Here is a 26,332-nt window from a genome sequence, read left to right as displayed (position 1 = left end):
TTTGTGATTTATCAAGAGCCACGGTATCCAGGGTAATGTCAGCATACCACCAAGAAGAACCAACCACATCCAACAGGAGAAACTGGACGCAAGAGGAAGCTGGCTGAAAGGGATGTCGATTGTATCCAAAAAACATAAAACGACAGCTGCCCAACGCACTGCAGAAATAAATGTGCACCTCAACTCTCCTGTTTCCACCAAAATTGTCCGTCGGAGAGACTACAGGGTCAATATACATGACCGGTGCTGCTATAGCCAAACCTTTGGTCACTCGTGCCAGTGCCAAACGTCGGTTTTATTGGTGCCAGCAGTGAAAATCTTGGGCTGTGGACAATGTGAAACATGCATTGTTCTCTGATGAGTCCACCTTCACTGTCTTTCCCACATCCAGGAGAGTTATGATGTGGAGAAGCCCCAAAGAAGCGTACCACCCAGACTGTTGCATGCCCAGAGTAAAGCATGGGGGTGGATCAGTGATGGTTTGGACTGCAATATCATGGCATTCCCTAGCCCAATACTTGTGCTAGATAGACGCATCACCGCTAAGTACTACCGAACCATTCTGGAGGACCATGACCCAGTGGTTCAAACATTGGATCCTGAAGGCAATACACACATGCAGTTTACCTTGAAATGTTCACGTTAAACTGCATAACATATATTTCAAAAATATTCATTCATTCTGCCTTAAACCAAAACACTAATTTACATAACTTGAAACAGTAGAGGGACTTGAATGTATAAAAAGATTTGTATTATTATTTTTTGAAATGATCCATTCAAATAAACCTCTTCGCCGGAATGATTTACTGTGAATTTTTAAGCCTGCTATGTGTAGGTAAGTATGTTTTTGTAAATATTCCCTCGGGTCTTTTGGTTGCGCCACACCACTTGTTGGAAGTAGTTTGTTGCTATCATTATTAGTCATGCTACGCTAGCGTATTTTCTCAGACGTTTGTGGACTTTTACTAAGACTTTTGTGGAAAAAGGCATAAATGTATTCACATGGAAAGAAGGTGTATTTGCATCATAATAGCTTCATTTAAATAAACATGTCACAAAAGTAGACCAATGAAGAAAGCTACTGGCTAAACTGGATTTTAGCATTGTTTTCCTTAGCGGCAGTGCTTAAATTACCATGCTAAATGGTGTGCTTTAACTGTTTGAATAGGAAAACCCTTTGAGGGCACGGTCTTGAAGCATATGCCATGCTATAAAGTCTTTAGTGTCACAACTCTATATACTGCCATAACATGACATCTTTTGAGAGGTTTTTTAGTGCCATAAGCGATACATTTAGAACACGCTTGTCTTGAAATCCTGTTCTGAAATGCTTCATTGCATTCTACAGGACTCCATCCAGCTGTTTTTGACATGTCTTATGTAAAAGAAACTTGTCTGATCGAGGTCAGGTGAACCTGAAACCAACCAATTGTCTCAGGGATTCGAGAAAACTGCTAGTCTATTTTTAAAAATATGTAATATTGACCATCTCTAAAATATATATAATGCAAGAGAAGAGGCAAGGAAACAGAGAGAGACAGTAAAGGGCAGACAGTCCCTGTGGAAGATTATGTGAGCTTTACAGTTAAATAAAGCGTGTCTTGAGGGAAAAGGAGTGATATCAGAGGAAGGAGCCATGTGTCAACAAAGACAGCTGGCCTCCCAGATAACTACATAGTCCTTTCCAGAATCCCTACATATATGAGAGAAGACTGAGAATGATAAATGCAGTGATATGCATATATTACATACTGCAGTCACAGCATCTGTCACATATTATAATGCATATATTTTTTTCAAAAATGCACATAAAATGGAAGTCAATAGGGCAGGGTATCTTTTAAAATCACTACAATCAGGGGTCACCATGATCGGCCAGTTTCCTGCAGAGTTTGGCTCTAACCCTAATTAAGCCCACTTAAAGCCGCTAATCAAGGTCTTACTGGCTATACTTGAAACTTTCAGGCAGGTGTATTGAGGCAAGTTGGAGCTAACCGGCCCTCCAGTATCAAATTTAAGAACTTTACTAATGACACAAGCCCAGCAGTCAATTTATTCTATCCCCTGAATCTATATTTGCCTCTCTGGGAGTCCAACGCTTGTCATGCTACTGAGAATACATCCCTGGACCAGGGGTGCTTTCGGAGTTATTTTGATTAAAAAAATCTTACTCTTTTTACATGAACAGTTTTATTAATTATGCAGAGGTATTAATGAAGAGTCAATACTGTAATTAGGTTTGAATATCCCCTGTAGCCTCCATTTACTGTAATAGATTAAAACAGCGTCGTCCTAATGGTGCAGAGGATTGATTGTGGGAAGAAGTGATTTTTAAGCTACAGCTAAATGATACCAGAAATGTTAATTTCTACTGTGCTCTGTTAATTAAAAACAGTTGGACTCACAGTGGATTATTTGCAGAGTTTGAGTTGAGAACCAAAGTAGGATTAGACCTTTCAAGACGAATAACTTGGTCTGCCACCTCCAGAAGAACTTTACCTTTCTTTTGATGTAACTATGGTTATGCAGCTTATTATTAACCAATGGACATATAGCTATTCAGGCATTGTTCAGGAAAAAATAACGATTGTTTTGTTATGCAATGCCCACTTCTATTGATTCAATGTCTATCCACTCCTGCAAGTTAAAGTAGGGCTCTAAAGTGCAGTTTTACAGGGTAAGGCCAATTCACACCACACAGACGAACGCCAACAAACTAGTCTGTGGGGGTTTGCTGGATTTTGTCTGTGCGGCGTAAATTGGCCTTTGCATTAAATAAAGTAACACACAAAATTATCTTTAAACAAAAAAAAACAGGAAAACAGTCAACAAGCAAGAATGTGGTTTATGGGAGACTTCAAAATAAAAGAAAAAAAACAGGAAACTGAAGCACACATAAAAGATGGCCCTGTTCTTTTTTTCATATCCTGTTTTACTTATATGGAAGTCCAGTAATGTGCAAGCAGCAATTCCCCTACGGACTACAATATATTTCAGTTGCAGCATTTACAAAAAATCATTTATTTACCTACCTTTATTTCATCCCAAATCTATATGACTTTCTTCTGTGGAACAAAAAAAGAAGAAGTATGGGTCAGAAGTATTAGGATACACCTCTTCATTACTAAATTCAATCGGACCCACTGCCATATTTGTTAGAAAATCTAGTTTCTAACCATGCAGTCTTCATTTAGAAAAATTTTTGGAACATTTTTGTTTTACTTTAGAGGTACAGTGTGTAATATTTATGAGGATCTAACTGTAGATTCAACTATGCCGGCTGGAAAGTTTGGTGAATAAAGGATAATGATATGGGGCGGTTTTTCAGGGTCAGGTCAGTGTCAATAGATGCAAACTTCACTTCTACATTGTCGTTTGTGCTAAAATGTGTGTTGGCATTGTGTGTACACAACCACTTTATAATGATAAAAAAACACCCAGTGCATTTTTTTCTCAATAAAATCTTGATAAATCCAAACCCCTTTTTAAAATCAAGCCATCTTTAGATTCTTGGCTGTGTGATTTCAAGGTCCCTCCCGCAAGTTTTGGTTGACACTGATGTTTTATCACAGACCCATCCTGAGTAATCTGTAAACAGTGCGCAATTGATTCGACAGAGGAGCAGTTATAGACAAGAATGTCTCATAAGCGAATGAGGCATTTAGTTGAGTATGTAATAATGAATGTAATTGAATGTAATAACGTAGCAGTCGTCATTTACTCAGGACATCAGCTGATGAAGACACAGATAAGGAGGGAGCAGAGCTCATTAGCATTTAAAGTAAAATGCACCAAAACGGCTTGCATACCAAGGTATTTTGGAGAATAATGTGCTTCCGATACTGTTGGAACAGCATCACTGAGCCCCAGTGCAGAAAGTAAAACCCATAAAAACATGGCTGGATAAGTTTGCTGTGTAAAAACTCTACTGGCTCACACAGAGCCACATCCTCAACCCATCAAACACTGGAATGGAGATTGTGAGCCAGGCCTTCTCGTCCAACATCTGTGCCTGACCTCACAAATGCTCTGCTGGATGAATGTACTAACATCATCAACAGCATTGCTCCAAAATCTTATGGAAACCTCCTCAGAAGAGTACAACAGTAGAAACAACTCCATATTAACGCCTATGTAAATAAATTGCAATTTATAATTTGATGTTTTGCCCTGATACTTTTGTCTATATAGTATATTTTGAGAACCGAGTGTCCATACAATGGAAGTTAAACCAAAACTATTCGGTTACAAAAATATATTATTTTGTGTAATTCGAAAAGCTATGAAATAGGGGTGAGTAAATGATAACATTTACTTTTATAAAACTTGCTGTCAGGTTGTTTTGAGAATCAGAAAGAATTGACTGGAGAAGTCATACAAATATCCTCTGAAGGGACTTGAAAAAGAGAAAGAATCCAGTATTCTTGGTGTGGAGATTTGATCTAACATTTTTGCAGCATGCCGACACAATCTAACATTTGTCGACAGAATTTAACATTTGTAGACATAACTTGTCAGTTTTTTATCTGTGGAAGAAGACTTTGTACACCATGTTGTCATCATCTCTCTGCGGTGCTGTGGCAGTGATGAATGGCTAATCACAGAGGGAATGATGGGTAAAAACAACCCCCTTCTCTCTATCGCTGATATCACAAAGTCACACTGTTCTCTAAACATCGGTGTTCTGTGACCAGTCAACCTCTCAATGGCTTGGCAGTATAAAAAGGACTTTAGAGAAAAGCTGTAAGATATCTGAAGACCAAATCCAACGATCTGTTGCCAACCCCTTTTGCTATGATAAATAACCTTTTCTCAGTACTTCTGACCATATGGCAAACGTCATTAGATTAGATCTCGGAAATGATGATGTTGATGTCAAAGGCCGTACACTCTAAACCAAACTCTACAATATCTGACAATAAATTAAGCAGATGAACAGTATGCCATTGGAAACTTGTTAGGTAACCTCTCAAAAAAAGGAGCAGACATGTGACTCTGTCTATCTGGTCTCATGGCATTAACATACCTTGCTGCACTTTTTAGAGTCACAAAATCCGTACCAATAAGTACATCAGTGCAGTTTCCAAAAGAACTGAACACTAGAAGCAGTAAAAGTCTAACACCTTGTATTGCTTTTTACACAAATTTACAAAGTTCTGATTAATAAAGTGTAATTTTCACACAGTTACTTGAAGAAGGTCATGTTATAACTTTTAAACAATATTTATATGCTGGGACACTTGAAAACTGGTTCTTCTCACATATCCAATTTCGTATCTCTGTGTTTTCGTAGATGATGGGTTTACTCAATAGCTCACGTGATACGGCGTTGCACTTAAGCTGAAAAGCTCTGGTTCAAATCCCATGTAACTACGGTTTGACAAAAGAGTTCAAATTTGCATAAAAAGCTATTTAAATGGCATCAACAAATACCTTTTTATAACACTATTGGGTAGGTTTCATGTTGGATTTGTTGTAGGACATATTTTCAACAGGTTAGACTTTGTAGACAAAATATATGTCCAGCTATAATGAGTACTGATTATTAAAACATTAGTAGGATTTTTTGTTCTGCAGTAGTGTAGATATTGCTTATTTGCATAAAACTATATTCTGAAAATAAAAGATGGGCAAATCTAGTTTCTTCTCAGATGTGTTCATCGTAACAACTTTGTGTACCCTCCAGGACTTCGCTTGTTGGCACATAAAACCTGTGTCCCTGACTCTTGGAAATCGCATTATATGGACAGTAAATAGTCTATGGGTATGAAACTAAGCTATATACTGTAGTGTATACTATGCTGTAACAATACAGGCATCCAGAAGATAGTAACTTCTTGGTACAAATGGCTTATCAAATTGTCATTTGGACTCTGATAGACTACAAAAACCTGAACTGGAACTGGTGTACAGACACAAATACAACTTCTGTACATGTACACAATTCAGCAATCCACCATTAAAGTGGATGATCAATGACCTCAAATGGCATTGAAGTTTCACTACACCTTCTTAATATTTTATTTAATGTCCTTTTTTTTTCTACCACAAGGTGTAAATTACCATATTGTACTTTGGCAGATGTTCAGCTATTGTGACTTTGACTTGATGAACGGATTAGACACTAACAGATGTCACAGACTATGCAGGCGCTGAAAGACAAGGATGCGTCAAAGTAAAGTTTCATTAATAAATACATTGTCATTTCTGAACAATGTAACAAATCCAAAACTAACGGTGTTAATTAACACATTTCAACCTCATTCTGTGCTGAAAGTCAGTGACGTCTCTAATGCCGCTTCTTTTCCCCCTCAGACGATGAGTGGACGTTTTTTCCCTCACCAAGCTATCAAAACCGATGCAGTTCTCAGCCTGGACGAGGACTCGGTTCTGTCCACCAATGAGGTGAGACATTCAATCATCATAATAAATGTTACTGTTTTTGAAATGGTAAGGAATATCAAGTATCAATCCTTTGCCAAGGGACAAAATTGACAATATATCGATATATTCTAACGGATTGGCATTTTGTAATAGCACTTCTCACATACGGTGCAAAGGAAACAAAGCTCATTTCAAAAGAGTTCGATTTTTAGCATGATGCTAAGCTAATATTGCGATACTTGAGTGGACTTTTTCTTGCTAGCTTTCGCTCTGACGGTCTACTTCCTTTGTCCTGTCCTTTTTTACCTCATAATTTAGTCTTTTTTATTCAGTGGTATTTGTGGTGCTGCATGTATTGTCCGTTTCTGGCTTATTTTGTGTTTGTTCTGCACTTTGTTAATGTCAATTCTCCGTCTTCATTTTCCCTGAGAGAAGAGATGATATTTGCACACTGCAGCATCAGCAGCCTGCCGGGCTCATTTTTAATTGCTCTCAGCTGTATAATTTAATCAGACAATAATATGCGCTAGACAAAGAGAAAGAGATAGAGAGAGAGAGAAAAAGAGGACTTCTCTAATCAGATGTCCAATTTCACAAAAAAATACATTGACGTCTGTATATACTGATAGTGAGAGGCAGCTTGCGTCTTTATCAGAATATGATCAAGTGAATGAGAAAGTGATGATAACGTGAATTCCGACTTTCTGCTACTTTTTGCTTTTATTGGCTATTATTAATTGCAATGGTGCTATCATTGGCTGCTTTGTTTTTTTACATTTGGGTGCTTTTAACTTCCTGTTTGAAAACCTTGCTGAATGAAGGTTGCATGCCTGAAACGCTGCATTGAAATATGATATGCAAGCTATAGCATTGTGTGGGATTCATGTATTTTTGCTTGACTGTTTGCTTCTGTTTATAGCTACACACCTACTTATAGGAGATGTGATGGGATTTCATTTGTATTTTGAATTTTTGATTATAAAATGGTAAGCATCTCAAGATAGCTGACTGCATTCAAAAAGTAGTCTTTAAAAGAACAATGACACAACAGAAAAGGACAAACATTTTATTATTATTATTATTATTATTATTATTATTATTAATAGCAGTATTTTTACTTTTTCTTTCAATAAAAAAATTATAAATGTAATTTTTTTGTTATATAAAAAGCCAAAAAATAATAGTCAAAATATCAGATGTTATTTAATGATGGTAATTTATAAGGTGTTTCTTGAATATTTAAATTAGCTCCTTAAACAAATGTTTACTTTAGTACAATATACTAATATAGTTTTTATTTTTTCATTTTATATATATATATATATATATATATATATATATATATATATATATATATATATATTAGTGTATAATGTCATAGCAGAAACTTTTTATTTTAGATAAATACTGATATTTTCATAGTTACAGAATCCTGAAAAAAATACTCTGTTGTTTTAAATATTGGTAGTTGTAAATATTAGCTGTATTTTGGATCAAATTATAAAAAAAATGAATTAATTAAAAAGCTTACTGTTCTAAAAATCTCTTAATGGTATGATAGCAGTTATGTATTTCCATGATATTCAGTCTTAGCTTAGGCTAATCATTTGTAGGTAATAGCGCTTTTTTGTGAAAGAAGCATTTTCTATAATGAACATAATTTAACTTACAAGTAGCTGTGAGTTCATTTAAATGTTGAGGACGATGCACCCACTAAACTAAATTTCAACGGGTAATGAATGAGATGTTGGTATTTGCACTGACATAAAGTACCATCCTCAAAAGTGGCGAAATGTTTAGTGAACCATGTCCTCAGAATTTTAGATGAATAGTTAATGTTTCAAAGGCCTGAATGAGATTCCAGTTTCTCAGCAAATTGGCCAAATCTTGAGTAATAATTATTTAAAAGGATTATAAATGTGTAGTGAACAACTATCATTCCTCGAGCTGTGATATGCAAATCTGCGTGGCTGCGGCGCCAATTCGCAAAACATGGCTGCACCATCTGGCAAAGATGTTTCAGGCGATGTGAAGAATTCTGGGATTTATTTATTCTCCCGAGCAGAGAGGGGCTTTGATGATTAGGGTGTCGTAGGTCTAAGTTTGATTAAGGCTGAGATGATCCAAGGGCCAGGAAGAATTTGTTGCCAGTGCAATTCTCCAACAGTTTACAGGGTTAAGGGTGTTACAAACAAAAGGAACACATTTCCATCGGGCTTTCCTGGCTGAGTCTATGGGACTATGAAGCTTGTTTGTAAATACCCTGGCAGGGGTGGGAGAAAAAACAATGTGGGAATTAATCCGGTTATGAAATGTACTGCTAACTCCTTTGCAGTCTGATCTTGAAAGATTTTGTTGATCCTCTTTGATGGTGCAAGCAGTAGAAGTCAGCAAAACCAATTAAATCCCGAAGACTGATCTCTTTTCTCTCACATTGGTCATAATTCCATAAAGTCTGAGGAAGGAAAGATGCACTACAATGTTGTTGGAGTATATATGACGCGAGATGTTTTTCCAAGAAAATATGGTTTTAGTTTTTCTGCGTCAATATGTAATAATAATGTAATATGACATTCCTTGTAATTGCTTCTGAAATTTACTGGCTTTTTTAAAGTGCTCTGGCTGTACTGCAGTGTACGTTGTAAGTTATAATCTGCTTCGGAATAATATTTCAAATGTCACAATCAGTGAGAATACGTCCAATCAGATAATTTCTCAAGTTCATTATGTGTGCCGTCGCTCAGTGCGCGTTTGAAACCTGCTATTCATTATTCATCGCACTGATGTTTTATTAACTGCACCCAGTACATCTTTACCTCTGCCTGGCCAGAATATCCACTTAACTTTTATAGCGCTACAAGATTACAGAACCCGTATTACAAAAGTTTAATGAGTCTCGGTTTCTGTGAGAAAGCTCTTGTGGCTTTAAACAAATCCGGCAACATTTGGAGGGAAGCTCGCTCTCGATTCGCACAGTAATCTGCCCCAGTAATTGCCCTTTAAGCATTTGAGAGGGTTTTAATTGAAAAGTGCTGAGAATGTGAGAATATGGCATATTTAGCAGTAGTTTTCGTTAAGACTGTGCGGCGCTATGGCTCTACAGAATTGATAATTGCATTGTTTCGACTCATTAACTGGCTTATTAAAATGGGAAATGTAATATAAGGGTTGAGTTTTTTTTTCTTTTTGTGTCAAGCATCATTAGACTGTAGGCACATGTGTGGCATAACAGCAGCACAACAGACCCTATGTGTTATGATGTCTGTGCCGCAGTTAATGGCCTAAAGAATTGACCAGATAGGAAAATAATTGTTATAGTATAATGACAGAGTTGTATAAATTGCATCATTAATGTAGTGTTTGTGTATGTCTCCGCAGGTTAATTTTTATCTACATTTATCTTGTGTTTGTTTTCCCATTCATCTTTATTGTACATCTGACCCTATAAAATGTGTGCTTTCCAAGGGCGCTAACATTCCCATTCATCTTAATGGCGGTTGCTTGGTGCATCGGTGCAATTGTACAAATAATGTCCTCTAATCAGTTAGTCTGCTTAAAATTAATTTATACTTTGGCTTTTAATCACGCATTATGACAGCAAGTTCGCAATTTGTACGGTACAAGCAGCTGCATTTATTAATTCGTCATATCTTCTGGAGAGAAAAAGCCCAAACACTGGATGAGGATGAATTTGTAAAGAACCCGTGTACGGCAAGACAAAAAGGACATGTAATTTGCATTTTAAATTCTGCCCCATTTATTACAATTGACGACAAGTTTACATTCAGATCTGCCTTAGTCCAATTAACAACTAATGGACTGAAGCCAACTCCATTATGGGATCTCAAAAGTCTGCACCTTCTTAACACTGTCGAAATACTTACACTGTTCCAAACTTGTAAGACCTTTGTTCACCTTCAGAACAGAAATTTAGATATTTATAATAAATTCCCGAGAGCTCTGAACCTCCCATAGACGGCAAGGATGCGACCATGAGTAATTCGGTAAAGCAACAAGGAAAAAATAATTTGTGTGAAATCAGTGGTAAATCAACAAGAAAAAAATGCAACAATTTGTCTCTTCCGTGTCGCCCTAGAGCAGTATTTTGGAGAGTATCACATATGCTATGCACTATACGCAGATACCCTGTTTGTGTTGTTTGCAATTTGATTTGAACGTGAACAACAAATCCGCGTACATACATCAGTATACATATACGTGATACTCTCTAAAAAAGCTATTGTGGCATCTTCAAATTGGTCGTGCAAGTTTGGGCCTCACACATGACTTGCAGTAAAAATGGATAGTGTGTCTATTGATTACGGGTCACTTCAAATGAATTAAGGAGTATTGACAGTATTGACAATTGACCTCTTTCGCATTCCACCAACATTTCATAGACTGCACTTTAATTTTGCACACTGAACACTTAAGATTCTTCTTTTAACACACTGTCGAATGTAATAAGAGCTAGATAATTAGTTAAACTCATTTGTGAGCCATTTGTGAGTTTCTGTTCTCATCTCAGACCAAGCATTCATGACTCTTTCTGCCATTCATCTTTCCCACTCGCTCAGATCCATAATCAAGGTCCGGTACACATAACGAATGGAGCGAATTTCAGCGTGTCACCCACAATGCATTGCTGGAGTGATGCGCCTTAGAGCCGTAATTCCTTAAGGCCACGTTATTTGCATGATGTCATAAATCTGGCTCAGAGTCGGCTGCTAACGCAGCGATTAATCTATTGTAACATTAAGGGGGACGTTTGCAACCTTTTCCTCTGATTTGCAGGTTCATTTTTTAATATGTGCGCACTCTGACTTTGACATAGCAAGAACTGCTCTCGTCCCCTGCATGCAGACAAGTCCGTTATGTTGACGCTGAAGCATGTCTGAAAGCTTTAGAAAATCCAAGGCTAAATAAAGAGCCGAGCTAGAAAAGGCTTGTTCTCTTTTAGTTCTCGTTGGCTCCTTTGATAATTTATCTCAGTGAAAGTGAGCCCATGTCGGTCCTTTTAACAGACTATCAAAGAGCTAATGTTGCTTTTGTTAATTCTACTTCTTTAATCTCCTCTGATGAGTTTCTTAAGCAGGGTGTTCGCTTTTGGTTTTATCTGCGGTCTGAAGAGATAATGAAAATGAACATAATGTCTTTGTTCTGAAAGGAATAGTTTAACCAAAAATAACAATCTGTCTTTTATTGTGCTCACCTTCTGAAATAGTTATGTCATCAAAATTGTGCCCTTCTGTCTTCTCTGGGTTTACAGGTAGATTTCGCCTTCATCGTTTGGCAAAGTTTTCCGGATCGTATCGTAGGCTACCCAGCACGCAGCCATTACTGGGACAGCGGGAAGGGGAGGTGGGGTTATACCTCTAAATGGACCAATGAATACTCCATGGTGCTCACAGGAGCTGCGTTCTATCACAGGTAATCTACAGACAACTCAAAGCTGAAAAAAAATTAATTTACTGCATTTTTTTGTATTCTGTTCTAGCTATTTCTATTTTTTTACAAAAGATTGCTGGCTAACAATTAGCATTTGGTAACAGCAGTTCTTTCGGAGTTTTAATTAAATACATAGTACTGCCAAACCTAGTACTGCTAAACTCTTAATAGTGCAGGTTGGAAATCCAGTATATATATATATATATATATATATATATATATATATATATATATATATATATATATATATATATTTTTTTGACAAAATAAGAAAAATGTACAAATCTCCATTCTGATCAAAAGTTTTCACACCCCGGTTCTTAATGCATGTTTCATTTTCATTGTGGTACATCAATGAGCGCTTGAACCCTCTGTAATAGTTGCATATGAATAACTAAGCCATCCTCAGTGTAAAAAGATGGATCTCAAAATCATACAGTCATTGTTGTAAGGGGTTCAAATACACAAAAATGGTGGAAACCCAAAGAATTTGTGGGACTTAAAGGATATTTCTGTAGAACAACAGGCGGTTCAACTGTTTAGGACAAACAAGGCACTCATGAACAACTATCACTACATAAAAAAACACGGCTATGGATCATTCAGGTAAGAACACAGTATTGTGAATCACGAAGATTTAACCCGTGGACAATATGTAAAATTATTTTATGTGAAATATCTTTCACATACTACTTAAACAATAACATGCATTATGTATTCTCCCAGTCAGTTGCCCGGAACTTAAATTAGCTCTAAAGCCTCTTATTAAGCCCCTTAAACCATGAAATCATGAAAAAACAATAATGAATGCAAGAATACATTCACATAAAACAAATGACTTCCGATATTTAGCAAGAAAAGCAAGGTTTTGTAGGGATGAGCAACGTAAATAGTTACCCAATGAATTATAAAATAATTATTTTATACTTAATTATTCATGCCCATTTTGCAGAATATTCTTTAAAGAATATAATTTTAGTGCACAAATACTAATACTAGTTCATTTTCACCTCATGCTCAGCACACCCAAAGCTTAAATTGGATTAGAAATTTCTGCATATTCATATTGTCAGAATTCATGCAGTTCCCATAAAACTGTCTATGAATGATTTTTACTTGTTGGTGACAGTGGGAAGGCTTAAAAAGCTTTACTGTTTCCATTTCAGAAAAACTCACAAAAATTGCATGCATTTTCTTAAACAAAAACATTAATAAAGCGTAGTCTCAATTAAGTTACTAACGTAAATGCTTTGCATGGTTTCTGTAAAAACAGCAGGCGAGGAAAGAATGAGAGAAAGGAAGAAATAAAGGTACAAAACTTTTTGCAAAGAGTTTTAGTTCTTTTCATTTCATTTGCTCCAATTGTTTCAGAGACCCAGGAACAGTTATATGGATTAAAGTGTGTGTCATCTGAAAATAACCGTAGTCAGTTTGCCATAGCTAATACAACCTGATTAGCTGAGTTTACTAATCCTTTACAAAAATAAGCAAAATCCTTTGCTTATTTTAATCTGCTTACTTGCTTAGCTTCTTCACAGAGCATTACATACACAATAACCAAAAAATAACACTGAATATTCAACTATTGGTGAAGAATATTCAACTATTGGTGACTTCAAATGCTATTAATGCTTGTCTTGCAAGAGGGGCACATGACGTTTGAGAGGTATGATAAAGAATTTGACTGGAGGAAGTGGATCACGGAAGCGATCATTTTGAAAGTGATGGTTGAAATGGCTTCATGATGGATTTCTTTCTTACAATCGCATAGCTTTCCACTTCCTAAGAAGCTAGTCGTGTCAATTGCTCATGGATGATGTTTGGACTCCATTCACGTTAGTGAGCAAGATGTTAAGACGCTACATTTCTTCAAATCTGTTCCAATAAAGAAACAACCCCGTATAGTATTTGTGTGAAATATTCTGCTAATTTAAGTCAGTTCTTTCCAATTGTTATCCTCTGCGAGTTATGCAGAAGAAAAATATCTAAACAGTCATGACATGGAATTAACGCATGACCCTTAACATGCTGCATGTCCACTTGTGAAAAATGATTTTATAACATTTTTCATAGCTGGACCACCACACAGAGACATGAACCAAAATCCCTGTAAAGATATCTCAAAAGACTTTTATGCGGTGCCCTAATTTCCCTTAGGAAAGAAACCACTGATTTGTTTCTGCAGCTTGTTCAATATTACTCTACAATACAAATGATATATCAAGAATCATCAAGTTCCACATAAAGCTGGACTGAAACCCAGCGCGTAAGTATTTCTCTCTAGCCATATCAATGTGAATTCATCTTTCATCATGAAAACATGCAACTGTCTCTGGTGCACTTTGGTTGCTACAGCATTCATTCCGGTACTTATAGGGTCAGCAGGGTAAAGGTTAGACTTTCCTTCATAATTATATGAACTTTTGCTTCAATAAACAATTATTTGGGACAATATTTCCAGTTTGCCCATAAACAAGTTGGTAAGCAATAGTTTTGCGCAAATGACAATGGAAATACATCATCTTTAAATATCGTTTTGGGCAATAAGTCAAAAAGATTGATAGTCACTGTTTTATTCATTTGGTGTCATCCTGCAGGCCCCTCACACAATAGCAATAACATTCATAATTTATTGATTCTCCCTAATTCCTCTTTTTTATCTTTTAAATGTTTCTTTCTTTCTTTTATACTTAAAACAGACAAATTCACGTTATTTTGCATATACTGCTGGCATTCCCAAACTTGTTCGCCATCTTTCACCTAAATTTATAGTAATTTATATTATGTTCACTTTTCACATTAGTTAACGGTCACATGACTTGCAAGTAAACAAATTAAAAAAAAAAAAAAAAAAAAAAAAAAATATATATATATATATATATATATATATATATATATATATATATATATATATATATTTGTCAATACTGTGTGAGAGTATCAACGCATTTAAATCAACGTGATAAACAACTATAATAAAATAAAAACATTTAATTAATTACTAGATACAATTATTGTCATTTGGAATCAGCAACAAGCTATAATTCATAGTAATCTACCCAGCTCTGTCTAATACAGCCAAAAATTGTGATTATGTTATATACCTACATTATAAAACTTGTTAAATAAATGCACTTGTTCAGTGAAGAACGGGTTTGGAAACTATAATTGAATTAAATGCCATTTATTAACCATTTTAAATATTTAAAATACAACTTTTTTAAATTATTTCATGAAAACTGCATGACTCATCGCCACGATAAAGTTATGATAACAAGTTATATTACGCCACATCTCTAACCAGCATCCTGGAAATGATATCGTTTGACTTTTTTTAAACTAGAAAGACGTCCAAAACAAAAGAACACGCTAGCAACACTCAGAGCACCATAGCAACCGCACAGAAACGCCCTCCGCATCACCCGAACAACAGCACAGCGGGGATTCGCAGCTTGTTGAATCTTCAGTAGCAGGTTTTTTGGTTTTTTTGGTTTGTTTGGCTCACAGAATTTGGACGAGAGGCTGATACGAGGTCATTGTCAGGTGCTTGTAAAAGCCGAATGTGAGACCTGCTGTGATAGAGATCGCTCAGAGACAGGCTGATATTAAAGCAGGTAATAAATGTTCGGTCTGACAGCTTCACTGGCCATATTTTAACGATAAATGGCACAGGTGAGATGGAGTTCGCAGTTTGTTTTAGCTGAAGGTCTCTGAACTCATCACTCAAAACACACACGCGCACACACACCCACGGACCTTCAGACTGACACATCGCACACCCGACACACAGATTAACCGCTTTGCTACTGGTCAGCGAGCTGACACGCCACCTGCAAAGTGACCCCAGCTTAAAGTGCGCGGGAGAAAAGGACATAAATAAACGTGTGAAGAGAGATAAGCCACCTGCGGGGCTGAGAGGAACGCTCTGACGCCTGTCCCTCAAAGAGAGAGGGAAGGAAAGAGAATGACAGAAAAGACGTCTGCAGGCAGGAAAGGAGATTCGGTTTAATAAGGAAGAGAGAAAGGGAGAGAGTAGGTGTCACTCACAGAAATTAAAACATCTGTCTTTTTGAGGTTCCCGCAGCGGGGTGGCTCTCTGACTGTGCTGGATATCATGACTGTAGTCTCAGTCTCACCCAGAGGAACATTTTATTACTCGTAGGGCGTATATATATATATATATATATATATATATATATATATATATATATATATATATATATATATATATATATATATATATATATATATATGAGAAATATGAGATAATTCATTCATTTCTGTAATCATTTATTCAACATCATGCTGTTACAGCAAAAGATATTTTGAAGGACTTCCATACAGGAACCAAAAAATATATATATTGTGATAAACATACAGGTCTGGGGCAACATGACAATGGTGATTCATTTTCGGTTGACTCTCCACCCATTTTATTTTATTAAGAAAACGTAAGGCTGCTTGCCCAATTGCTTGCTCACTGTATATTTTATGCTGTGGGAGACAAAAAAAATAAATAATGAAATAAACGTGTTGAATAATTCTATTCTGTTGCACTCTGTTAAAGGAATAGTTCACGCAACAATAAAAATTACGGCATATTTTACTCACCATTCTAGGTGAAAAAAATGTATCCTGGCTATTCATAACTTGGTAATGCGGGTGGATAGTGACCATATATATATATTCCTCTTTGAAACACACATGCACAAACTTTTGAATGAAATATAATCTAAAATTAAGGTTTGATATATTTATGGTAGGCAATTTACTAAATTTTTAGTTAATATCACATATATAATAGAATTTTGACACGTGTATTTTTATCTATCGCTACAAATATATCCACGCTACCTATGACACATTTGTGTTTCAAAGATGAAAAGAGGTCTTACGGATTAGAAGAACACGAGGGTGAGATATTAATATTGGATTTTTTTAGGCAAACGGTCTCTTAAATGGCAGGGTTTCTGAGCAGCATTCAGAATGAAACACTGAAAAACCTGGTCGGTTTTAACATCCCTACAGGCAAACCGTTATCCAGTTAATATATTTATATATTCCTCTTTTTTTTCTTGGTCAGGTATTATCATCACCTGTACACACACTACCTGCCGACGTCTCTGCTGTCAGTGGTGGACCAGTTGGCCAACTGTGAGGACATCCTCATGAATTTCCTCGTCTCTGCAGTGACCAAACTCCCGCCGATCAAAGTCACGCAGAAAAAGCAGTACAAGGAGACCATGATGCAGCAGGTATGAGTCTGTGTGTGTGCATGGGGTGTAAATAGAAGAGCGTGTATCCAGAGAGTGATTCCCTGTTGAGGTCAGAAATGTCTCTGTGGTGCGTGATGGATGGAGGGCCCCGGGGCTGTGAGTGTGTGTGGACCTGATTCAGCAGTATTGGCCTGTTTGATGAATGTCTTCATGGTAGGGCGAGATTAATGATTGACAGCAAGGTTGCAGTACTATCCTCTCTGTCTGTCTCACCTGTTTCTCCCCACTGTCCCTCTCCTTTTCTCTCAATACACTTTTGGTATATTCTTAATTTGTTTCTAATAGCTCTATGAGTCTAAAGGACGCTGGTTAGTGACTAATAAGGGTGGGAATCATAAGGAACATGTTATTAATATATATATTATATTATATTTATATTACATTAGGTAAGACTTTAAAATAGGTAACGCTTGTTAACTATTAACTAGGACTTTGCGTTAATGCGTTCATAATTTGCTGCTTATTAATAGTTGAAAAGTTAGTTGTTAATTTTAGGTAATTGCTATGATGAGAGATGTAGTATAAAGTCATCTGTGTTTAATTAGCACTAATACATAATTGATATTCTGGTAATACGCATGCTAATAACCAACTAAGAGGTGTAACTGTAAAATAATGTGTTATTTTATATTATATTATATCATATTGTAATATATTATATTATATATCAGGGTCGATTTATGATAATGTTGTATTCTGATATGTTACACTATTGTTTATTATTCATTTACTTCAAGTTAATTTTCCATTGAAAAAAATATAAAAAAAACCTGATGATTTTTTCCTAAAATATTCATAGAAAAATGTAAGAAAACATTAAGACTCTTGACAGTGTTGAGAAATGCTGAAATGCCAGTTGGAAATTATATATATATATATATATATATATATATATATATATATATATATATATATATATATATATATATATATATATATACCGTTTCCAACAAGGGGTACTACAAAACTAAAGGAATAGTTCACTATAAACACTATAAAACGAGCGGACTGGACAGAAACAATTGTCAAAAATGCTTGAGTTGGGACACTTTTATCAGAAAAGTTTCGATAATCCTAAACATAAACATAATAAATACCTATATGCAGCGTTAGCCGCAAGACCGCTAGTCAGCGTAGCCCCCATATTGGCCCGGGCAGCGCTCCTTAACTCTCATATCGAAACAGAAGAAAACGTAGCTGACACATCAGCTTGGGGATCTACAGACCGTTGCACATTAATAAAAACACATTTCCGGGGTATTATCTAAACTAACCTATCAGCAGCTTTTCATTTTCAGTCTCAGTACATGATACAACTACAGAAGAGTCAAGTATAAAATAGGAAAAATATCGAAACCCATATTTGAACACGATGCTACTGGTCTAATTGGTATCAATGATCTATGCTAAGCTATGCTAAAAGTGTTATCGCCAGACCCAGAGATCAGCTGAATGCATTCAAAAACAGTAAAACTCATCTCTGGGGGAGTTGGAGAATGAGCCTATTTCCAAAAAAAAAGCCAAGAATGGCCGGAATGACCCCGATCATATTCAAACTTCTCTCGCTTCCCGTAATCTTTCTATCTCTCAATTTCTGCCAGTTTCAAATTACAGTATTATAGACCGCGTTTAAAATTATTTACACAGGCTGTATGTGTATTTACATGAAAAACTGAATAATGTAAATAGCCCAGAAAGGAAAACAAAGTAGCTTCTTAGTTATTGCTCTTGATGTTGCTATAATGATTAATAATTTAGATTTAAAAAAACATTGCGTTTTCTGCAAGGGTGAGTGTATTGTATAGTTATTATATCAAGCTTTGTCAAGTTGTTTATGACCTTATTTCGTTCATTAATTTAAAACCCCATTACAGAATATAGGAAAATCTTGAGGGAAGTACTTGAGAATAAGTCTTTATTGGTCAGATCTTGAACTAAGAACTAGCTACATTGTTTTCAAGGAAAGCTAGAACTGAAAACTGAAATAAAATGTCTTATATATTTTTCTAAATCAATCCCAAATCAAATCAACTTTTTGATTTGTATGCATTGATTTTATTCCGTTTTCTCAGTGATGGTAAATTACTAGTACTTAAAGTATTATTTAGATTTATTTTTTTGCCAGTATTTCAGAGGGAATGAGCTTTGTTCTACTAAAATGTTGAAGACATTGAAAAATAAATAAATAAATAAAAATAAGTAAATAAATTTAATGCACATTAAAATGACATTACATATGCATATTATGGTGGTACTACATTATGTATTATAATTGTTAACAAAAAAATTAAAATCCAAATCAACAGTATAAGTGTGAGCTTTCACAATTTCTTGCAAAAGATAATAATTTTCCAAGCCTGATTAAATAACTGGAGGCAGAGTTATGCATCCATGTATTTCACAAACCACTGAAATTGCCTGATAAATGTAAACATTATCGTGATTTGATCCCCATTTACCTCCATTTGTTTTTCTTGTGTCAACTTGTCAAAGTGGCCAATGAGGCATCTATGTATTTATCCTGAAGACCTTGATTAGGTTTTCACTGACACTCCCCCAACTCTGAAACTTCCCACTCATAACAACGACTTTCTTGTGGCGCACATGTGCTTTCAACTCGTAAATATAAATGTATCCGACATGACTTGAACACACCGTGAGACCAATGGTCTAAACCCCAGTGACCAGTAGGTTTAGGGGCGGGGTTGGGTGTACGTCATTAGCAAAATCGTATGACTTAGTGAGATCCTACGAAGGCATACAAATTAGCCACCTCATAAAATATGTATGAATTGCCGTGAGATTGGGTAAAGGTGTAAAGATGATCAGTTCACACTTGAACTGAGATGTCAGAGCAATCTGTCATGTCACATTAAAGAGCCTCAAACCATTATTTGAATTAGAATTTCTTAAAAGAAGAGAAAAGCTGTCCCTCTTTTCATATCAAAAGAAAGTTACTCTGCCCTTTCTGTTGGTCCAATGCACCGCAAAAAAAATGTTGTTTGTCTTGTTTACAGCCTAGATATCTAAAAATCTAAAAATGGGTTTTGAAGACGTGCAAAAATGATTTTCTTGTTTTCAGAAAAAGCGAATATATATATATTTTGAAACAAGCAAAATAATCTGCCAATGAGGTAAGCAAAACGAAAGATTATTTTGCTTACCCCACTGGCAGATTATGTAGCTTGCTCTAAGCAAAAAGTAACTTCATTTTGATTAGTTTTTTTTCTAAAAACAATACAATCATTTTTGCTTGTCTAAAAACTCCTTCTCGATTTCAGAATTTTTAGATCTTTTGGCCGGAACCGAAAAAAGCATTTTTTGCAGCGATGAGACTGCCATGGTACCAAAAGTAACAAAAAGGGACTCGTCTTTGCGAAAGGTCAATTGGCTAATTAGAATCACAGATTGGTCAAACTTTGGTTTGTGATTTCTCAGTTTCAGAATTCCTGAATGTTGCAAAATGTCTATGGTATATTTCTTTGTTCCTCTGCGTGTCCGAGGGATTGGAAGCGTGTAGGTCTGTATTAGCACAATGTAAGCTTCTTTAACAAGCAGCCAGACATCCTTCCTCAGTGTTTCTCGTGAACGTAAGGCCATAACTGTCGTCTGTTCTCTGAGTCGTGAAATGAACACTCGGTGTTCGCTCTGTTTGTCAGTGTCTTCTAAAGTGCTGCCCAATTCCAGCCCAATTCCAGTAACATGCTCCTGCTTTCATTCATAATCTGCCTGGTGAACCATACACAGACCTCTCTCTCTCCCTCTCTCTCTCTCTCTCTCTCTCTCTCAGGGCTCTAAGGCGTCTCGATGGGCCGACCCAGACCACTTTGCACAGCGTCAGTCCTGCATGAACTCTTTCACGAGCTGGTTTGGCTTCATGCCTCTCCTTCATTCCCAGTTGCGCCTGGATCCCGTCCTCTTCAAAGACCAGGTCTCTATCCTGCGCAAGAAATACAGAGACATCGAGAGATTGTGAGCGAACAAATGTTCTGCCGAACTCATTTCAAACAGACCTGCAGTGTTCAGTTGCCCCCGGAATCAACAGCGACCAGATACAAATACAATATATTCCATCTACAAAATAAATTATAACAAAATATGCAACACTGAATGATTTGATCTGTGGCTGAGGGTTTGGTGGCAAGCACTTGCTCAGAACGGGACAGGCTCCTTGCGTGTATGAGTTTGTTGTCGTTGTGGGTGTTGTCGTCTGCGAGGGCCGCAGCCGCCGCACATGTATGATGTGAATGGATGAAAACAGCTATGCCTGCAATATGTCTTTTCATTTCAGTTATTTTTTTTAAGAAATTCTTTTTTTTTTTTTTTTTTTAAAGAAGTTTAAAAAAATAAAATCTATGAATGCAAAGTGGGTTTGCACCCTAAATATTCATTTTTGCATCGTTTTATTGTGTGTCTGTCTTTTAATACAGAATTCGTCCCCTTCACGGCAGATCATCCATTATGGATGATATTTGTGCTTAATATTTTGACCGACTTAATGTTTTATAATGGTGTTAATTATGGGGAACGGGGCGTTAATTAAGGTTTGAAGTAACGGTTGTCTTTTAGATTCATTATCTTTTTACATTGACACAATGTTGAGTTGCACATTGGGGTTTTTTTGTTTGTTTGTTTTCTTGTATATTGTCATACATGCAAATCAAATTTTGTAAATCAATTCATAAGCTGTATACCGTTATGTAGTGCACTATTTGAGGAGAAAACCGTAGGCCTATCCCAATACACGCACTTCTTTGCACTTGACCACATGGCCTAAGAACTTTTTCTTGTACTTCTAATTATTTCGTGTTAAATACGGCTATTTTACGATCGATGGATGCACTCATTCGCGTTTCAAAACCTCAACCACCTTTCACTGCCATTATAAAGCTTGGAAGAGACATTTTTTAATATAACTAAAGTAGCATTAGAATAAGTTTTAAGCTTAGTAAATCATCAGGTTTTTTTTTTTTTTTTTTTTTTGTGAACTATGGGGCAACACAGAACGAATTACTTCATCTTACCAAGATTGCATCCACAGCCAAATTCACTAACATTTAATTTGCTATTAAATTGTGTAATTATGATAATTACAATTTAGTGTGTTGTTTCGCTTAGGTCTAAATGAATGCTTCCAAACATGCGTTTCCATAAAGTCCAAATTACAGTAGTATTGCTGGTATCGATATCATACAGTAGGGCAGAATGTGCATTTTTACAATTGACACAAATATAAAACCGAAAACGTGATAAATTAATAACCATATTGCCACTCCACATGTAAACTGCTGTAGTTGGAAACCGATTGTGAAAATGGATTTAATATGAATCTACAATAGCTGTAGAGAAAAATTATATTTCTGTGGAAACATTGTTAAATTATCCCCATATTTTGACATATTCTTATATTATTTCAACTCATTTTCAGGCTACGCTGTCAAAACAAGTTCTTGCTTACAACAAGCCTGAACTTCATCTAGTCACAGCTCATGTCTTTTGAATTCATGCGGACGTGATACTGGATCTGACCTCTCCACGTCATCCCGTACCATCTGTATATCAGCATATTAGCATATGTTAGCAGGGCTGATGTAACTCACACGCTCTCTCTTGAAGTTTTTGTCTCACAGGTGATGTCTCTATTAGAGTTGCAGCGATGTGTGTGTATGTATTGACAGGCTTTGATATCTGTCTGAAGTTTAAACTCTTTCATCTTTATGACAAACAGACAGAACAAAAAAAAAGAACGGTGATAGGTGGAGATCTGCCCTTTCACGGTACCTCCTTTCCAGCCTCCCTCTCTCTCTCTCTCTCTCTCTCTCTCTCTCTCTCGTTAGTCTGTGTTCTCTTCTCGTTCACCTCTTCCTGTCTGCTCTCATCAGGATGATGTCTTCACTCCACAACCACAGAGACTGCAGAAATGATGCTTCTCTCACTGTTAAACACTGGCGTAGATTTCACAAGGCTAAACATAACTGGTCCAACACGCACTCGCTGCCTCTCCAAATTTTAAGGGCCATTCTCACTGAACACGTTTCAGAGTCTAAAAAGGTGAGATGAAGGCAGTGGAATTTAACTTGAACTTTTAACTCGAACACCGTTCATCAGGGGCAACAGTCAAACACATCTACATAGAGTGTTTGCACTGAAAATCAGCGCAGTGCAATGAAAAACGCGTGGTCGTGTGATAAAACTGCTTCGCTAAAGCTGCATCTCTTAATTCATTCCCTTTAAAGTCTGCTACTGTAGCCAACAAAACACTACTTCTATAACGAATGCACCACCTTCAACAATGCATTTCAAAACAATTACTGTCGGTCCTCAAACTACCTGCTGCGAGCAACATTTCTATTATGCATAGTCTGTAGATCTTTATTTTTGCGAGGACTATAACAGTTCGGGTTTTGAGATATGTAGCCTGTTTGGTGTTATATAATCTGTCAGAACCTCAAACTTTTATTGTTTTGGAATGTTTGGAACAAACAAGATGACGCTGATATAACTTCTGTTGTAGAAGCAACGATCTCTGGACTAGCATCTCTGAATGTACCGCAATAGAGCAAAATTCTCCAATACGCTCTCATTGTTAGTTCATCTATTAGCTGACATAAAAACCAATACATTTGGTTCAGTATTTATTAATCTTTAATCTTTAATTTATTAGTTAAAAATGCAGTTATTTATTTTCAGTACATGTTAGCTCAAGTCCATCAACATATGTAAAAATTGGTTACAATTTATTTTGATAGTCCACTTAGATAGACATTATACTAGCTATACATAACTTTGAAACTACATCAACTACCTGTCAACTAATTCTCATTAATTAGTAACTGCATGTTTACTAATTCCCAGAGTAGACTCTTAGGTTAGGTAATATGGTCAGTATAATAAGTTGACATATACTTACAAAGTTTCTGGACCCATCAAAATAAATTTAGAAGATATTAAGCGGACAGTCTAGTAATATTACAATGACTGCTAGTTGACGAATGTTTGCAAAGTTGCTTACTGTTAGTAGTATATCTAAAGTATCAAAATAAAATGTTACCATGTGTTAAAAATGTTTACAAATATTTAACAGATTTGTAATAGGATTTTTTGTTATGCCAGAAGGTGAGAACATTGTCTTTATGAGTGAGTCACTGAATTATTCACTTCACCAATTCCTTCAAAAATGCTGATTTGGACTTTTCTGGGAAAAAGAAAATATCTGGAATTTTTATCTTGCTGATGAAGCATAAATAGAAACAATAACTGGTAGTGTTTTGTCTACAATCTGGGTTATTCCTTTATAGTTACGCAGGATTTGAACCAGAGCCTGTACATCTGTACATCTCTGTACTCCTTGAGCTACCGAACAAACCAACCATCTATAAAAACCTGTAGATATAAAGCTGAATACGTGTGTTGCAAAAGCACCGGTTTTAAATAACCCAGCATATTAATATGGTTTTGAAGTCATAACATGATGTTCTTTAAGTAATTGTGCAAAAATCAAAACTTCTAAATTTGTGTGAAAAGGAATAAAAGGTGTCAGAGTTTTAATGAGTGTTCAATTCTTTTGGGAACGGCAGTGGTATGTACTTGTTGGTATTTATTACGTGTCTCGCTAAAAAGTGCACTCAGGTAAGTTCATGCCATGAGACCAGGTAGGGCAAGGTCCAGAAAAGTATGAAAGACATAGTCAAAACTAATCTGCCATCAGTGGTTCAATCTCAGTTTTACGAAGCGTCGAGAATATTTTTGTACACAAAGAAAATAAAAATAATGACTTTTTTCAAAGGTGATTTCAGTTTAATCGAACCCCTGATGACAGACTTGCTTTTTTAGTTTGCTGGACTTTGACAGTGTTCATTACTTGGGGCAGTCACGAGACAAATCGGGGTGGAGCGACCCTTTAAGTTATGCATATTAATATATTATAATGTTCGGCTCAAACGGCAATGACACTAACCCCTTTACCCCAGTTTTCAATGCAACTTCCATTTTCTCTCTTTAGCAGACGCTTGTATTTCCTGGCAGTGGCATCCCAGAAACTTCCTCTTGCTGAATGACGTCTGACTGACAGGCGCTATCAGGGATAGAGGGGATGAAGTGTGTGTGTGTGTGTGTGTGTGTGTGTGGCCTGTCCCTGAATGGAAAACAGGCAGCTGTCAGAAAAGTGAAAAGTCAATAACTACAGACATCAGACAGCCCATCTCTGGATGTGCATGTCTGTGACATATCTCCCCTGCTCAATCCACACAGGACTGCACATCAAAATCAGTTCAGTTCTCCACACATCAAACAGTGCAGCGTACTTACACACCTCCAGAGAACCCTCCGCTGCAGTTCAGTTTACTCCAGCGTCTCTCTCACTCTCCCTCGACAAACACCTGTTCAGACGGCCGCAGCATCTCTGGAGACTCTAATCCGCTTCCCCGGACCTCTCTTCCATTCACCCTCCATCCATATCTCTCTGGCTTTCTTTCTCTGCCTGCTTTCAGTTCAGTGGAATTAGATTTGACTCAATTCAATTGAGTTCAGCTCCATCAAAGGATGTTTGTTGGCAGGATCAGTTTGTTCTCTTTTCAAATGCGGCCACCATAAAGCCTATTCCTCTCTCTCTTTCCTTCCCCAGGGTCTCATTCCCTGTATCACTGTAGTATTTGCCCACCGGTGTATATATGTGGAAACCTAATAACAGAGTGTTATAAAATGCTGTGTCGTAAAGTGTATAATGCTCTAGGGCTTTTGACCTCTCTGTGTCATATAATAATGATAATAATCACCAGGATAAGCACATTTTCTGAACAAAATGTGACTGATAGTTTCTGGTTTAAAACTCACTGCCAGGATGAGTTAGAAACACTCACACATGAAAAAAGAGCCATGTTTCTATGACATTCTACTGAAGATATATGATTGTGGCCCCAATGACTGCCTACATTCTTATGAGGGGCCGCAGTACACTGTAGGATTTTTATACGCAATCCCAAAAAAGGTGTCTGTAATGTATGAAATTCAGGTTCTCTATGGATTTCTGGGCATACCATAAGAGCCCACCTCCTGTTTCCATGATTGCCATTATATATATATATATATATATATATATATATATATATATATATATATATATATATATATATATATATATATGACTGGGGCCCCCAACAACTGCTGGGAGTCCGGCATGAAGCCCAATAGAGAAGGTTGCATCATATTCTTCTGCATAGATA

The 26,332-nt window shown here is 36.4% G+C and overlaps 1 protein-coding gene across 1 annotated transcript in view; it reads left to right on the top strand.

Annotated features, from left to right (window-relative positions):
* Nucleotides 1–21,139, top strand: part of LOC122324433 (exostosin-1) — a 198,864-nt gene extending 177,725 nt beyond the window's left edge. The window contains exons 9-12 of the mRNA XM_043218830.1: nucleotides 6,319–6,408; nucleotides 11,657–11,817; nucleotides 16,919–17,090; nucleotides 20,902–21,139. Of these exons, the coding sequence (XP_043074765.1) occupies nucleotides 6,319–6,408; nucleotides 11,657–11,817; nucleotides 16,919–17,090; nucleotides 20,902–21,087 (609 nt within the window). The 3' untranslated portion in view covers nucleotides 21,088–21,139. The remainder of the gene's footprint in view (nucleotides 1–6,318; nucleotides 6,409–11,656; nucleotides 11,818–16,918; nucleotides 17,091–20,901) is intronic.
* The last annotated feature ends 5,193 nt before the right edge of the window (nucleotides 21,140–26,332 follow it).

This window comes from Puntigrus tetrazona, chromosome 20 (genome assembly GCF_018831695.1).
Source record: "Puntigrus tetrazona isolate hp1 chromosome 20, ASM1883169v1, whole genome shotgun sequence".
Taxonomy (NCBI): Eukaryota; Metazoa; Chordata; class Actinopteri; order Cypriniformes; family Cyprinidae; genus Puntigrus; species Puntigrus tetrazona.
This window is presented reverse-complemented; position numbering and strand designations above follow the sequence as displayed.